The sequence below is a fragment of the Tiliqua scincoides genome, chromosome 9 (genome assembly GCF_035046505.1).
Source record: "Tiliqua scincoides isolate rTilSci1 chromosome 9, rTilSci1.hap2, whole genome shotgun sequence".
In the NCBI taxonomy this organism is placed as follows: domain Eukaryota; kingdom Metazoa; phylum Chordata; class Lepidosauria; order Squamata; family Scincidae; genus Tiliqua; species Tiliqua scincoides.
In genome coordinates this window covers 5,666,915-5,681,104 of record NC_089829.1, presented here as the reverse complement: position 1 = coordinate 5,681,104, position 14,190 = coordinate 5,666,915, and the positions used below count along the sequence as shown (strand labels likewise).

General features: G+C 51.3%; 1 protein-coding gene across 1 annotated transcript in view; it reads right to left on the bottom strand.

Moving 5' to 3' along the window:
- The window catches only part of SAMD11 (sterile alpha motif domain containing 11), a 173,534-nt gene that overhangs the window by 52,822 nt on the left and 106,522 nt on the right, over nucleotides 1–14,190 (bottom strand). The window contains exon 6 of the mRNA XM_066636968.1: nucleotides 5,015–5,107. Within this exon, the coding sequence (XP_066493065.1) occupies nucleotides 5,015–5,107 (93 nt within the window). The remainder of the gene's footprint in view (nucleotides 1–5,014; nucleotides 5,108–14,190) is intronic.

The following is a 14,190-nucleotide window of genomic DNA, read 5'->3' as shown; positions in this document are numbered from 1 at the left end:
TATTTTTGCAGCTGCACAGACGGGGGGGGGGGGGGAGAGAGAGAGAGGAAAAGGCCTGCTTCAACAACCTTCTCCCCCCCCTCCACAATACTAACTGTCTCATTTCTTTTCTCCATGGTATCTGGGGAGCCTATCTCCACACCTTGGTGCCAAAGCGAGGATATTGCCGGAGTTGGAATGGTCTCCCAGGGAGAACGCTTCCTTCCGCGGTGACCTGCCAGCGCAGCCCCTGTTCGGAGCCTCTGATATGCTCGTATTTCCATATTAGACGCAAGACCGTTCTGCTCCGCTTGACAGCGGGCGCTCAGACAGCCCCTGTTTCCACTGAGACACAGCTCTCGTTTGATCTCCGGAGCGCATGCTGGGGAGGGCAGAAGGGAAGGTTACTTGCCTCGCTGCTGGACACTTTGGCAGCTCCTACAGGTGTCTGTTCTCAGCAGAAGGAGAGAGAAGAACAATACAATCTGCTGAACGCTGCAGAGTGAACCTCAAAAATGCCAGAAAAACGGGGCCACCCATCCCAAGACCCTCTGCCTACATTCGCTTCTCTCCCTGAACACCGAAGACGTGTATATGAGAGGTGGGGGGGAAAATCCATGACGCCTGGACAGTGGGAAAGGGCTGTGGACACTTTGTCAGAGCTGGCATGTGGGCAGGTTCAACACTGGGAAGGCTCTAGGCTGGCACCACCAAAAAGGGGGGTGCAGGAGGATAGACAGCCAAGGCCAGGAGCAGGAACTAAGGCCTGGCAAATGCAAAGGCAAGAGAGGAAGATCCCTGATTGACTATCTTGTGTTTTTGCTTTAAGAGCAAATGCAGCAGTGTGTGCGAAGGAGACCTGACTGGGCAGGGATGCAGGGCTGGGGGTGTGGGAGGAATGCCTTAACCTTTTTTCCATATACAACGAAAACAAACTCCTCCCACCCTGCTATTCGGCATGGGAAACGGTTTAATCTCTTCCCCCCCCCTCCCCAGTGCTATAGCCATAATCTGAATCAGCTGTCCCCCACAGCTGCATTTGCCTTTTAAAAAAAGCATGTGGGAGATGCAGTCATGTGCTTTTTCCGAACACAAGCGGGAATGTGAAATACTGAAAGCAGAGCACAGCCCCTCCCGTGTCAAGGCCCTGAGGATTCCCCACCCAGCTCAACTTATTTCCCTCGGAGCAGCTGTACAAATGGTCAAAGCCTGATTTTCTTGAACCACCCTGAAGTCTAAGAACCATTCCGTGACATCACAGCAGCTTGGCCAGTGGTTTGAAAGGGAATAGGAGGCTGGCATGCAGACAGCATCTGAAGCGAACAGGCTGAGTTGAAAGAGCAGGTGTTGGTTGAAAACCTGGCCCCTTTCCATCATGAAGGGCCAACCCAACAAGCATGCAGTCATACTGTGTGCCCCAAGAACAGAGCAGATGCAGGACAGGTTGCTGTCCTCTAAGACAGGCCAAGTACCAAACCAAGTCACAGGCTACAGGGGAATATAGAAAACCTCTTCAGGTCAACCTGATGTGAAGCAACTCAGGCCTGACTTCTCAGGGACAAACAATACGTTATATGCAACTGAAGCTCCCAATGTAACTTTCTTCTTCTAAACGCTGGAAGGGGCAGGTCTGGATCTGGGGCGCTGCATGGAGGGGAAGAGGGTGTTCTACCCTCCACTCCTGCACTACGGACCTGATCCAAATCCCCCCAGAGCTATTACCAGTCACACCATTGTGCCTGCTGCTTCCCCCCGCTCCTTAGTTTCCTCCAAGGGAATCAGTGCAGGACAAAAGCCCCCCCCCCCCAAAGCCCTGATCCACAGAGGGACTGAACACTCCACCCTCTGCATGGAAAATTATGCTGGGAGTTCCAATGAAACCATCAGAATCTATTTCAGTTAAACCTCTGCGTATAAGCGGGAGCACAAAGATCACTGGGGCCGATCTCAAGTCCGATTTGATCATCTGTTGCTTCGCAAGGAACCTGGTCGGCTCTGGCGGCGGCGGTGGGGGGGGGAAGGCTTCAATTTGTGCAGCCATATGGGGGAGGGGGGTTGTCTTGTTTGGCGTTTGGGATAAGCAGCATTGATTCCAAAGCGATAGATAGCCGGGCCTTGGGAAAGCCTGATTAAGTCTTACCCTGCCTTTTCCAAGAGATGGATTAGACTGCTATCACCTTGATTAATTTTTCAGAGGGTGCAGTGGCAGTGGTGAAGGGGGGTGGGTGGAAGGAGGGGATGGGAGCTAGAGGCAGCTCGCAGACGGATCTCACTAACATACTGCAAGAAAAATGAGTCCTCCAGCAAACAGCACTTCACAGGTTAAAGAGCACTTGGGTCCCCTCTGATAACTTAGGTGTCTCGTGCATTTCGGCATTCCACCTGGATTCCTATTGGAATATTGATGCCTGTCTAATTGCAACCAGGGGGAGGAGGAGTATGGCAGGAAATGGAGAAGACGGCCTTGGGCAAGGAGAGGAAAATAGTTTCAGGCTTGTGGGCAGGAATTTGTGCCAAAACCCCTCCGATCCATCCAGGCATTATTGCACTATGCTGATGGATCTCGGGCTTCTTCTAAAGAATTCCTGGCTTCTACAACTGCAGTGCGGGATGGATCATCCTGAACATCTCAGCTTGCATCTTTTTCTAAAGCAAGTTTCTAGACCACAAGCTTGTGGGCAACAGCTGGCAAAATCCATGACGCTGCAAGAGGGATGAGTAAGGCAGATGTGCTCCAGCAGCTCCAGCAGAAACAAGAAGGGAAGGGGGAGTGGAGCTACCTCCTTCCTCAGTTTCCCTCTGCCTCTTCAAAATGATCAACAACAAGTCTCCCTGGCTAACCACGGAAGCTCCAAGGCAAACACAGGCAGGCGTTCACGGATGTTACACTAAACGTGTTTCCCGCCTCCCCCAAAATAAGATTTTGGCACAAACCGAGGCACAAATTATGCATGAAAAGGACAAAAGGAGGCACAGCCAGTCGCACTGCGGCACGGAGGAAAGCTAGACCTTCATGAGGTCTAGAAACTTGCTGGGGAAGACAGTAGGACAGAAAAAAAAAGTGGGGACCCAGAAGGATTGAATGGACTATATCCAGGGCAGCTGTTCAGACAGACCATCTTTTCTGATCACTTGGGACACTCAGGGCGCAAACCTATTCTGTGTTGGAACAGGCAAGCCAAGACACTTGCACTGTATCCAGAGCAGGATAGGGGCCCGAAGTGGCTCAGCCAGAGGTAAGGGGAAAACTTTTCCCCTTACTTCCATGTAAGACACCCTGGCCCCAATGGGTCTCCTCAGACTCGTGCCACCTCCTGAGGTGGCACAAATCCAAGGAGAGCTGAGCAGCTTGAAGCTGCTCCAAGCTCCCCAGGAAAAGGGGTTGGGATCCACTCCACACCCACCCACCCCCAGGGCTGCCCATTGCCCGCCCTCCCCCACCCCTCCCTGGAATGCCTTCCTCCCCCCTCCTCCCCACCCATCCCAGAGTCTTATGCCAGACAAGACTCAGTGCCCCTGTCGGTGCGGAGACTTGCGCCGGCCCAAGGGCACCTCAGGATTCCGCCCTCAGTCACAGCACAAGTCAAGCAAGTCTCAGCAATGTATTGCTGCTGAGCATCACTGAAGTTTGAACTAACTTGCCTCCTGCCTTCTGCTTCCAGAGGAGAGCACTGCTTTTCTTTTGAGCTTAGCTCAATGCTCCCAAGAGTGGGAGGAAGCCTCCTTGCTGATCAGCACCCTAGAGAGTCCCATTGCTCAATAGGGCTCCTCATGGTGCCAGGCCTTGGCTCTGACTGAGCTCATGTGACAAAGGTAGGCCTGCCCCTGTATCTTGAACCTGTTACCCTGTCAGCTATACTAAGGCACATGGCTGGGTGGAGGATAAGCCCAGAAGTCTCACTCCTACTTTACTCACAGGAGCATTTTGATTATTTTCAGGGCAGGGGGGTGGTTAAAGTGGAACTTTGCATGGAGGTGATTCTCCCAGCAGCCGCCTTTCATCTCTCATCACACCCTCTGGGAACAAGAGGGAACAACAGCTATCATCGTCATCAGCCTGAAGTGAATTCTGGGGTTTAAAAAATGGCAGCTGCTATTTTTCAATGAAAACAGCCATCTTTTTTTTACCCACAATTCCCCTTGTAACATAATGACAACACTGCTGTTCGCGGGGTGGCCTTGCAAGGAGAGGAAACGGTGGCTGCTGGGAGGACAGGCATCTTTGCAGGACTGATGGCCATGAAAAAGAAAGAGGGGAAAAACTGTGCGCCTGATCCACCCCCGCTTCGAGTCCCGTCCCTCTCCAAAATTGGAAGCATAACTGGGTCAGCCCCAATCACAGCCTCAAAACTGGCTCACGCATAAAGCATCTTGTTCAGAGGGGGGGGGGGAAGATCAGCTTGATGGGACAGACACACAGAATAAAACCCGAAGATCCACATAACTGGGCACGAGGAACAAGTCTGCAAAGGGTTTCCGGCTCTTGAGCAGCTGCCCCCAGCCGCCCACGCACTCCCCACGTGCCATATGGCGAGCTGCTTTTGAAACTCAGGGGCTTTCAAAAGCAGGCTCCGAAAGGCTCCCTGCAAATGCTTCTGCTGCCCACAGACACAAATCATTTTTAAAAATTAGTACTGGCCATGCTGAAGCCCTTAGGGATAGCTCCCTGTGTCCTGGCCAAGCTCATATCCTCAAGGCAACAGCAGGGAAGGAAGCAGGGCACAGAACTTTAGCTCATTTTCAACCAGGATGCTCTCAGCTGGCACAATTAAAAGGCAGAAACGTCCCTGGATTGCAGTGAGTGGAGGACAGGAGGGTTGGCATAAATTGAGAGGAACTCTCATAAAGGGCCATAAGAACATAGCCGCCAGGTAACGCCTCATCCCAGCAACAGAAAGAGTCCGTGGAGCTCATCTGCAGCAAGAGCTGGGCAGCGCCTCCCCCCCCTCCGTGCTCCCCTCCCCCGCCGCAAGCAAACGTCACCCGTCCCACACGGCAGAAACGGAAAGGATCCAACAGCAAACGCGGCACCTACCCTTGGGGGACTCACTCCGGGACTTCTTGCTCTCCAGAGGGCATTCGCTGTTGCTGTTGGGTGAACAGGCTCTCCTCTTGCCTAAAACTTCATCTGGAAGAGAGTGGAGAGGGGAGGGTAAACACGAGAAGGAGAATTAGATTAAAAGGCAGGCTGTTTCCCCCCCCCCCCTCTTCATCCAGAGACCTGGGGGGGGGCATTTTGCTTTCCAACACATACGCACATGCAAAAACAAAAATCCAGCGAGGAGAGGGAGCGAGGGCGGCGGAGGGGGAGTCATCCTGAGAGCTCAGCTATGCCTTCCTAATCATGCAGCCCAAAGGGACGCGACAAGCCTTCAGCCCGCTGATCAATGGCAACTGTTTCCAGTCGTAAATTTGGAAATCTAGTTTATTTCCTTACTGAACTGCATCATTTGATCGGCTGCCTTGCGTCCCCCGGGTGCGTCCTCGCTTTTCATGCCCTGATGCAAAACAGCTTGGGTCTTGGCGGGTGGGGGGGGAGAGAGAGAGAAAGAGGAATCTCCCCCACCCACTCAAGCACTGTGCCCCAAATCTCTTCTCTCTCTCTCTCTCTCTGTCTTTCTCGCTCGCTCCCTGTTCTCTTGGTGATCTCAAAACCTTTAGCAGTCTTCTCCCCTCTAAGACTGCGCGGAAAACACTTCTCTATCTCTGCATTTGTGGAGTCTGAGCAAGCCAAACACAAAATATCTAATACACAATGACAGCATCTTCTCTTCCCCTCATTTCTCCCCCCCACCCACCCAGCCCTGTCTTGCCCTACTCTTCCCGTACAGATTTAAAAATCAATATCCTCCTGTAATAATGCTAGGGAGGGAACTGAAAAAAAGCATGTGCTGCTGTGAATAGTGGCAGGGAAGAAGAGACTGTTTGTCACTGCGAGCATCACACTCTCATCAAAGGGGCTTCACGGCAACACCCCCCTTCCTCCTCCCAATCCTGTGAGAATCAACCACCACCAGAGATGTGGGTGGCTGCCTATGTTGCACTTCTGCAGCAGCCAGGGGAACATAAACAGCTCAGAATGCCATACTGGGTGCAGAGTTCTACTTTCTGCAGCTTTCATTCAAAAGAAAAAAGCAAGTTTCAAGTCCTCATTGGTTGTCAAAACCTCAGAATGCAAGGCAGGAAGCTGGAGGAGGTTTCCGTGGGTGAGTAGGCAGGGTTTTTTATTGCCCCTCCCCTTGACCAGCAAATGGATTGTGCACAAATCTACCTTTTTATGCATACTTGCTCAATTTACATAATTTATGCACAGCTTTTTCCTCGTATAGTCTTGAATTTCTTCTCCCTCCCCCCAAAGCATGATACGCATTCAGCCCAGTACAGTGTACTTGCTCAAAGACATCGCCCATCTTGAAAATTCAACCTGTTTCGCTTTGGGGGTCACTCAGGAATAGGTATAACCTCACCTTAAAGTACGGACAACAGTTTCGTTCTAAAGAGACAGAGATTGCTAGAGTAATCATAAATACGTAGTGCTCTCTTTGGGTGGAACAATTTCTACCACGTGAGAGTATGCTAATTTATGGACAATGCAGAGCCCTTCTTCAGTGAAGGACAAGATTGCTTAGGGGTGCTCTAAATGCTCTCTCTCTCTCTCTCATTTAATGAAGCTACATCTTCTTGAGATTCCATCTGAACACCACTTTTGAACAGTGACCCGTGTGCCAGTTTGGCATCAGGGCCGATTCAGTGAACTAGTTCTACAGAACCGAGGTTCACTGCGGTTTTCCTGGACAACCCTGGAGTGACAACACAACCTCTGAAGTGTGCAGGGACCAACCACCACTGCACTCTAAGCTGTCAGCTTCATATACTGAGACATCCTGTGACCTTCACTCACCCATCTCCACCACCTCAACCACCCAAAGATCTCCCACACCCTCCTTCCCCCCTTATTTCTCCTTTGGTCTGAATCTGCCACTCAGAAAACCACCTCTCTGCAACATAGTGCCACACACTGCAAAAAAAATGGGACTACCTCCACACAGCCTGGGAATCAAATGGACAACCACTGCTTAAGTCATATGACACCCAGTCAAGCGTGTGCAGTTTGAAATCCTGCCGTGTTGCTGCCACCCTCTTGCAAGCACGGACTCCACAGCCACAGAAGAGGAATGCAGGAACCTGCTCCCAGGACAGGCCCAGCTGCTCTGTCCATCGCCACAACACACACAACAAGCTTGCTCAGCCCCCAGGAACCTCACCCTGGCAATGAAGCTGCCCCCCCCTTCACGAGCAGCCTCGCTTGCCGCCCTCCCAACCATCAGCAAGCAACTCCAAACACAAGCGGTGGCAGGTGAAAGGTGCTCAGCTGGTTGCAAGCGGCCACATGTGACCTTTCCACTGCTCCGCGCTGCCCTTTGCCAGAGGGAAGCAGCAGAACAAAAGGAAGGCGAGGTGAAAGGTCATGGGAATTACAGGGTGTAATTTAAACAGAGGGCAGCGAGACGGGTGCCAGGGGGCAGTGGGGGAAGCACCACTGCAGTCGGGAGACCTGCAGGCCGAGATCTAACTGGCTGATTTAAATCAACGGACAATGCGCGGCCCCCCTCGCCAGACTCCCTGACCCCCCTGCACCATCTGCAGCCTGCAAAACAGCTCCGGCTCTTCCTCCTTTTCTCTCCCAGCCCCAGTTCACCTCCTCCACCGACTCCTCCTTCTGGAGCCTCCTCCAAGTTCACTGCCTCTCCTCCATTCGACCACCCCATGCCTCCTGACCGCGACAGCCGCGACAGCCGCAACTGCCCGCTTCAGCCCACTCAGTCCAGCTTGCCTTTCCTCGGCACATTCATCCCAGCCCCCACAGACGCTCCTGCTTCCTGATCCTGTGCAAGATGCCACCCCACCAATAAGCAGGGTTTTTGCTTCCAAAGTTTCCCATCAAGGAGCCTTAAAACCAGAACAAAGGCCTGATTTGGATTTGGACGGGTGGTGGGCAGGGTCTCTGAGAGGAATTTTATGGGGGGGGGGGTATGAAGTTTCTTTGGGGCCCTTCTGCAAAGGGTGTGTGTGAACTAGAGCAGGGGAGGGTGATGATGGGTGAGCAAAATGGGAGTAGGGAGGGGCGAAACAGGGTAAGGGGAGGGTGGAGACAGCTGGAAAAGTCTTTGGAGCCCAGGTCTACCCACCCACGTGGCATCAGCAGCTAGATACAGTAATATGGGGGGGGGAACACACTCCTCTCTAAAATCTTTTAAATATAGGAAACCATGCAGAAAATTAGTATCATTATATTTAGATTCGCACTAGAATAGAAAGTGTCCTGTGCATACCAAAATGTGCTTCTGCAGCAGCTGTAGCCCCACAGCTGTGTCCCTGGGCTCCTGTACGCTCCTTCATGGTAAGAAGATCCACAAGCCAAGGAGTTATTGTAGCAGGCCAGCTTCCTCCCAGATTTGACACTGCATTAAGGAGTGTCATGGATGCATTCCTTGGTCCAGCATATATGGCTTGCCAATAGCTGCAGCCGCAACCTCGTGGTAGTGTCCCCAGCATCCCGTGTGGAATAAAAGTCTGAGTAGATAGGAAAATGTAATCTTCCAGGAAATTTTTGGGCTCCCTCCATTGGAAATTCCTGGGCTCCCTTTTTACATAAGAACAGCCACACTGGATCAGGCCATAGGCCCATCTAGTCCAGCTTCCTGTGTCTCACAGCGGCCCACCAATGCCCCAGGGAGCACACCAGATAACAAGAGACCTGCAAGGCTTCCTGGGAATTGTAGTTAAGAACATAAGAACAGCCCCACTGGATCAGGCCATAGGCCCATCTAGTCCAGCTTCCTGTATCTCAAAGCGGCCCACCAAATGCCCCAGGGAGCACACCAGATAACAAGAAGACCTGCAAGGCCTCCTGGGAATTGTAGTTAAGAACATAAGAACAGCCCCACTGGATCAGGCCATAGGCCCATCTAGTCCAGCTTCCTGTGTCTCACAGCGGCCCACCAATGCCCCAGGGAGCACACCAGATAACAAGAGACCTGCAAGGCTTCCTGGGAATTGTAGTTAAGAACATAAGAACAGCCCCACTGGATCAGGCCAGAGGACCATCTAGTCCAGCTTCCTGTATCTCACAGCGGCCCACCAAATGCCCCAGGGAGCACACCAGGTAACAAGAGACCTGCAAGGCTTCCTGGGAATTGTAGTTAAGAACATAAGAACAGCCCCACTGGATCAGGCCATAGGCCCATCTAGTCCAGCTTCCTGTATCTCACAGCGGCCCACCAATGCCCCAGGGAGTACACCAGATAACAAGAGACCTCATCCTGGTGCCCTCCCTTGCATCTGGCATTCTGACATAACCCATTTCTAAAATCAGGAGGTTGCGCATACATATCATGGCTTGTACCCCGTAATGGATTTTTCCTCCAGAAACTTGTCCAATCCCCTTTTAAAGGCATCCAGGCCAGTCGCCATCACCACATCCTGTGGCAAAGAGTTCCACAGACCAACCACACGCTGAGTAAAGAAATATTTTCTTTTGTCTGTCCTAACTCTCCCAACACTCAATTTTAGTGGATGTCCCCTGCTTCTGGTGTTATGTGAGAGTGTAAAGAGCATCTCTCTATCCACTCTGTCCATCCCCTGCATAATTTTGTATGTCTCAATCATGTCCCCCCTCAGGCGCCTCTTTTCTAGACTGAAGAGCCCCAAACGCCACAGCCTTTCCTCATAAGGAAGGTGCCCCAGCCCCGTAATCATCTTAGTAGCTCTCTTTTGCACCTTTTCCATTTCCACTATGTCCTTTTTGACCAGAACTGGACACAATACTCCAGGTGTGGCCTGGGTACACCTGGGTTTTGACCCTGGGTACAAATTACCCCCTTTACCCCCCTCTCCTAGGCCCTGGTGTTGGGCAGCCTGCAGACTGTGAGACCTGCTTCATTTTTTTTTACTCGAACCCCCCAGAGTCCACCAAGTTCTCGAGTCAGTATGATGCGGTGGCTCATGGAAGGGGTGGACTACACCCAGGCAACTGCACCCTGTAAGACAAGTTCACTTCTACACCTGAGCTGCTACAGATCAAGGACCTGAACACCTGGCCCGGTCGAGGGCAGGCAAGTCATCCCAAGTGCTGGTGGTAGAGGCAGCCCCCTTCCGTGCCGAATAAGCAGTGGAAAAAGGTTAAAGGGTCCCTTTGCCTCTGCCACAGTCCCAGTTCCGCTTGAGGGGGACACATTTGCTCCCAGGCAAAGTACAAGCACACAGGACCCAGCATTGATGGCGTAGCTGAATTAGGTCTGTGAACATTCAGCATTCCGGGGGGGGGGGAGCCCCGACTGTCTCATTCCAAGGGCTAAATTCAATTACACAGATGAATTTGGGATGCCTCCCCAAAGGCACTTCTGAAAAACGTGGCAGAGGGAGGACGGATGTTGCCATAGAGCCATCTACAGGGTTCACCTGTACTAAGGTTGCTTACAAGAAGAGGCGTGCAGTCATGCCCTGTGAGCACCATTTTTACAGCACATACCGGGACATTAAAAAGTGATAAAAATTCATAGTATGGTAAACCAGCCCAGCCGTTCCTCGAAGAGGACCACAAATAATCTTTCAGGTTAAGTACATGCTGAGTGTGGGGGTCGCTCTCATTCCAATGTCATATTTTTATTACACCCAACATTATAATTTTTATCATACCCTACCCCTAAGGAGCTCAAGACACTATGCATGAGCCCCTTCCCCTTTTATCTTTGCACCAACCCTCCGAGATAGGTTAGGCTGGAGACTGACTAGCCAAGGGTCACTCAATAAGCATGATGACTGACAGCCCAATCCTATGCATGACTACTCAGAAGTAAGTTCTATTATAGTCAATGGGGCTTACTCCCAGGAAAGTGTGGATAGGATTGTCGCCTGAGAGAGGAATTTGAACCAGGTCTTCCAGGACTGAGTTCAATGTTCTAGCCACTGATTCACATTTTCTCCCCAGCAGTAAAGAAAAAGATCCAGTGCAGAGGTAATGTTAACCGTGGTGAACAGGATTTACAAACTCAGCCGATATCCTGATTATGATGGGAACTCTGGGCAGCATTAACCATGGTTAGCATATACATCCGCAGAGAAGGCTCACAAGGAAAGTGAGGAATTTGTGCCGACGGCCAAGGCCACTCATTTCCAAGGCCAGCTCCCAATTTGCCACTATTGGTCTCAAACTTGGGTGTCAATTTAATCATAGGGGCTAAGATGACAGGTTCTGACAGGTTCCTTTCCTTCAGCAGGACCTTGTAGTCAATTCTCATGGCCCGGTGATACAATAACAACAGATACACAAAGGTTATTAGTCCTCAGGTACACTCAGACTAAAGGTCTGGTTAGGTGACCTGAGTACAGGTGTGCCCTCATATCTATGGGGGTTCCATTCTGGAACCTCCCGCAGATTGCTGAAGTTGCAGATACGCAGGAATGCCCCCCAAACTCTGGAGGTGAGGGGAGCTGTGCTCCAGGGGGTCCTCTGAGACTAGCAGAGGCTGCATGTGTCTCCCCACATCCTCTGCTGTGTTCAAAATGATGATTAGATTTTTTAAAAAAAAGTTATTTCCATGTCACTTCTGGTTTAAAAAAAAAAATGGAAGTCACTTTTTTTTTTTTAGTGTAATCTTCTGCGCACGGCCTCTGCCAGGCTCAGAAGACCCTCCAGAGGCGAGGGGAGCAGAACTCCCCTCATCTCTGGAAAGGGAGCGCATGGAGGATACGGGGGCCCCACAGACCTGATCCATGGATAAATGAAACAGCAAATACGGGGTCTGCTGATACAGCCTCCGCTCTGTACATCACAGACTTGCGTGCTCCCTCCACCTCCCTGACAAACAAATTTCCCCCCTCAGTTTCCATTTTGGAGATAACCATGGTGCAGCACTGTACCTACGTCCGTGTTCATGGTCACCATGGGTCGCAGGCCACCTTCCACCTCTGGAAGCAAAGCATTAACACTGCACTATGGCTGTTGCAACATTCACAGCAACCAGAAATAGGAGGGAGAAATTCATACGTGGTAGAGAATGCATGACCGTGGTGGCAAGTTGAACTCTTAACCATGGTGGAAACCAAGAAAGAGCACTGGCACACAGGACCCAGCGTTGATGGCACTGTGTTCCATGCATTTGAAGTACGTCCACGACGCTAAATGAAAGAGAATTCAACACGCTGCCAGTTGGCCAAAAAGTTTCCCTGCCTGGTCATCCGGAGGCCATTTTTACTCATCCCAGGTGACCAAACAAGCGGCCATTTGCAAGCAAGCACCAGGTGGTCTTGGCACATTATGCTAGAGAAGTGCCCCTCAAGCTTCCCTGACTGGAAACCCAGCCTGGGGCCCATTCTCCATCTCCATGGCGACACGCAAGGCCTATGCCGCCACACCGGCGCATCCTTGGCGACTAGGTCTGATAGTTTCTTGGCGACCGTTACCATTTCATTTGTCAGGGCCTTGGCCTCTTTGCGCTGCTCTGAAGGCAGCCGTGAAGAGATAGCGGTTTCACAGGGAGCTGCCACAGGAGCCGTGCCCTCAGCGTCGCTTAAACGTCCGACTGCACTCATTCAGCCCCCACCGGCCGGTGACAGGCTTTGACAGCCAGACTCCTTAATTCCTTTTTCTTATTCCCTTAATCTGTCATCTTTATCAGGCCGGGGAAGTGCCAAGCTGCGTGCGGGAGCCCCAGCCCCGATCAATCTCCACATTACAGCTGACAGAATGGTGCTAATAACTTATTGATCTCGTGTTTGCCAAGCCCCACCGGGGCCGAAAAGGCTGCCATTGATTGGCTTGAGGGAAAAAGAACCTCTTGGGCTGAACGCGGAGCGGAAAGCCTTCAAATTGTCTTCTTCCCAAGGAGCTCAAAGGCAGAGCGAGGGCGGCAAAGAGTAGGCAAAGGGGGAGGGGAGCAAGGGAAATGGACAGAATGCACTTAAAAAGCAGGCCGGAGGGGACCTATTTACATGTCCAAGGTGGAAAAGACACCACAAGGTGAGATTTCCCCTCGGTTAATGCAGCAGAACAACCTGGTGAAACTTTTTATGGTTGTTTTCTAGCAATCTTCAGGTCAGATGGTGTTGTGTCCTAAGGATATGGACCAATGTGCCCTCTAATTTCTCCCCAGAATGTCTGGAGCCCCATGGTTGCTGTGTGTGATGGAGTGCTAGGCGATGACATCATCATCATCATCATCATCGAGCTTCAGTGCACCAAGAGGGAAGCTGCACAGGGCTTCAATTAGAGCTGTGCAGCCACGCTGCTTCCACAGAAGGGTAGTCTGGATGTGTTCACAAGACCCCTCTTTCGTCTGGTGAACGTGAAAAAGATAAGATTCTTGATGATACTTTCAGCTCAGCAATGGTCATGGGAATCACACACGTGAGGGGGGCAATGCTAGCAGAAAAGGAAGACAAGGGAAGGAAGTCATGTACGAGCAACTGGGAACTCCAGTGGAGGGGAATCAAAATGAAGGCCTCTGAGGGAGGGCGTTGGCATTCTAGATGGAGGGCCTATGCACTTTGCTCGCCAGAACAGATACCGCCTGGCATACACATTCAGGCACTGGCATTGGACAGCCAATGTGGCGTGGCAGTGAGACTGCTGGTCAAAGGCTAGGGAAACCCAGAAGCAAATATTCACATGGGCATGACACTCACTGAGTGATCTTGCTCAGCTTACTGTGCCTCACATGGGGGCAGAAAGAACTGTGCACATCATGTGAAGATCCTTGGAGGAAGGGTAGCGTGAAAAAGAAAAATATAACCATTTAAAACAGGAGAGGGGCAGGCATGAGCCTTTGTGCATTAATTATGGCATACCAATTACCTGGAACGAGTTTTGTTTTAGTGTTGGTGTCCGCATCAAAGATGTAAATATTTAACTTAAAAGCCATTGTGGCAATTTTCCAGGGACGGGCAAGCAACTCTCCTCCCAGCAACACAAGGTTTCCCCCGTCAGCTGCCATGATCTCCCCAGAATGCACCTCCACGCCACACTTCATACAGATCCTCTTTGCGAAGGGCACTTTGGGAGAGAAATTTGACCCAGAGGACTTTCGGCTTAGCTCTGTTGCAAATCAGCCCTAAGAAGGAAGAGGAGAAGACACAAAACGAGGGTGGGGAAAACGTGAGATGTGGGAAAGGGGGAAGAAAGCACAGAATTCCAGGCATGAAGTGTGAAGC